General features: G+C 43.5%; 1 protein-coding gene across 1 annotated transcript in view; it reads left to right on the top strand.

Moving 5' to 3' along the window:
* The first annotated feature begins 1009 nt into the window (after positions 1–1009).
* LOC122078398 (expansin-A13-like) overlaps positions 1010–2796 on the top strand; it is a 4057-nt gene continuing 2270 nt past the window's right edge. The window contains exon 1 of the mRNA XM_042644368.1: positions 1010–1674. Within this exon, the coding sequence (XP_042500302.1) occupies positions 1169–1674 (506 nt within the window). The 5' untranslated portion in view covers positions 1010–1168. The remainder of the gene's footprint in view (positions 1675–2796) is intronic.

The raw sequence follows: 2796 nt of genomic DNA, 5'->3' as shown, positions 1-2796 counted from the left end.
GCTTACTTTTGGACAAAAGGGTTTGGGTGCCATGTGGCACTCCTTAGTTGCTCATAATGGAATCTGATACCAAACTTTGGAGTCAACTTCTGGGGGTCATATCTTTCAAACCGTTAGTCAGAATTCGACGTCTAATATGTCGTTAGAAAGCTCAGTCCGAGCACTATCCAAAAATATGAGACATGATTGTGGTCTTGACCAAGAACCTTTACAAAAATATGCATAAAGTAGGGACCCGGGTCAGATAATGAAAGAGAGAATCGGGCGTCGATTCGCATAGTTCTCACATCAAAGTGTAATGTCCGATTGGAGGGGACAAACGACAATAATCCATAAAATTAAATTCTAACTTTTGAAAACATTTTCTTCTGAAAGTTTATAGGGGAAAAATGGTCATTTTCTATTTTAAGGTTGAAAATTCTCCAAGTCTAAAATGTCTAACATGTAATTCTTCATATTGTCATCATTGCTGGGGGGTGACAAAATTCGGTGTCTACACTAGGTTGTAGCCAAGTACCTGCAACCATTGGTACTAGCCAGGGGAATGGAATCTTAGGGGTATGGGTGGAAAAATACACCCTAGGTGGGTATTTTCAAATCTTCCCCTGGGATTCCATTTCCTTGGTTGTTACCATGGGGTTGAAGTTGCAACCCGGGCAGCAACAAAATTTTTTCGAGGAAGAACCTTCATATATTTAAAATAGAGATAACAGCTGGGTCGATTTGGTTGGTTGAGCTCTTGGGCTATATCTTTTGCCTGAACCAGACCCAATTATTGAATGGGCATGGGTAAAGATCTATCGTTCCCAACCATCAAATGCACACAAGAAGGCTGGAGAGGATCTGGATCCGTCCAAATATGGGTTGTCACTCTCTATGTCACCATTACGTGGGTTGATTAGTCGATAAGCCTCTATTCAGTCCATGAGCCTAAGCCCACCATAACTTCGGCCCAACAACCCAAACCACTCTAAAATGTAACCCAGCCTTCAAGATCTCTCTCCATAAACTGCCAACTGCCTAAGCATTAAAGAATGGGAAAGCAACTAAACCTTCCTTCCTCGTTGCTCTCTCACTCCCTCTCTCTCTACTGAGTTAAAGAACTGAGCTCTCCCACACTAGAACTCCAAAGCTCCGTTGTGGAAGGGAGAACCAAAGCAAACCAAAAATGCCCTTAAGGATTATCCTGGCCCTAACATTTCTGTACTTCGCAGCATCAACCACCACAGCCCATTACTCTTCTTCCTCTTATTCTTCAGCCTCAGCTACACCGGCGATGTCGATATGGCCGGCGATGTCGGAATGGAGATCGGCACGGGCGACCTACTACGCTTCGTTGGATCCTCGAGACACTGTGGGGGGTGCGTGTGGGTACGGCGATTTGGTGAAGCTAGGTTACGGCATGGCCACTGTGGGTCTGAGCAGTGTTCTTTTCGAGAAGGGTCAGATCTGTGGTGCTTGTTTCGAACTCAGATGCGTTAATGATCTCAAGTATTGTATCCCTGGGACTTCCATCATCGTCACGGCTACTAACTTCTGTGCTCCCAACTATGGTCTCCAGGCCGATGGCGGTGGCCACTGCAACCCTCCCAATCGCCATTTTGTGCTACCAATTGAGGCTTTTGAGAAAATCGCAGTTTGGAAAGCCTCGAACATGCCCGTTCAGTATCGCAGGTGAGGTCATTTTCTTTGCTAAGCTTCTGTTCTTCTTTTGCTAACTTACGCCTGGGATTGTGTTTCTCTTGGTGCTTTTTGTTGTTTGTACTGTTGTGCTCTGTGCCCGTCTGTAGATGCTTTTTGTTGTTTGTGCTAACTTGCGCTGGGAGAAGGGGTATCCACAGGGTCGTATCGGTGTACCGATACCAATTTGGTGTTGCCTTTGTGGTATTGTACCACTTCCATATACTGGGTGTGGAATTGAATCTTTGGGGTATGGTTGGCAGTGGGCACCCATGCGCCAAGACACATGGGGGAGGAAGGCAAAATGACCGACCCACCCCATGAGATTGAAAATGATGTCTTTGTTGATGCTTCCTCATGCACTCTCATTTGCCTCCACTTACATGGAAAGCCACACTTCCTCCCACCCCCTTTTTTCAGTTGGGGGTATTTGGAGTAAGTGGTATAGGTGAGCGGAGCAACGAAATAGTTTTGTGCATGGGGGCAGAGCGGTCATTTCGGAGAGGGAGAACTAGTGTAGGCTTCTATGGTTGGCTTGGAGAACCTTTTTCCCTTTTGTTTTTTAAGAAATCATTCATGTTCTTTTTAAAAGGTTCTGATCTCATTCGATCTGTGTAGGTTGGTTCTGAATGAGCATTGCTCTGATCAATGAAAAATCTGATCCAGCTAATTTGTTTTATATATTATTCATGCATAATAATAAACTATGTATTGATTTAGGTTGTCTTAACTGTTCAGCAATCCATTAGAGAGTAGGTTCAATAAGTCAATTGTAATTCAATTTTTGCAAAGATTGACATGTCTGATCTAGTATCATTTGGTTCATTTCTTTAGCCAAAGCCAGATCCAATCTGGTTATAGCCCTAAGTCATATTTTGAATCCAATCCAGTTACACCAGTGCTTGAAAAGTTGGGAAGAATCTGCAATAGGATTAGTGCCCCTTTCCTTGTGCACTTATCTTTGCTTTTCTCCTTTTGCTTCTTTATTTGGCAGGTAGCGTGTGTTTTAACTACTGTGTCCTTTTATGATCTGTTTGGTAACTATGTTGGAGTAACCAGTGGGAAAAGGCACTAATTCTCTCCTGGACTGGTGAGATAAAGTTTTTTTTTTTTTTT

Source organism: Macadamia integrifolia, chromosome 5 (assembly GCF_013358625.1).
Source record: "Macadamia integrifolia cultivar HAES 741 chromosome 5, SCU_Mint_v3, whole genome shotgun sequence".
Lineage (NCBI taxonomy): Eukaryota > Viridiplantae > Streptophyta > Magnoliopsida > Proteales > Proteaceae > Macadamia > Macadamia integrifolia.
The sequence above is the reverse complement of the archived record's forward strand: the minus strand, read 5'-3'. Positions and strand labels throughout refer to the sequence as shown.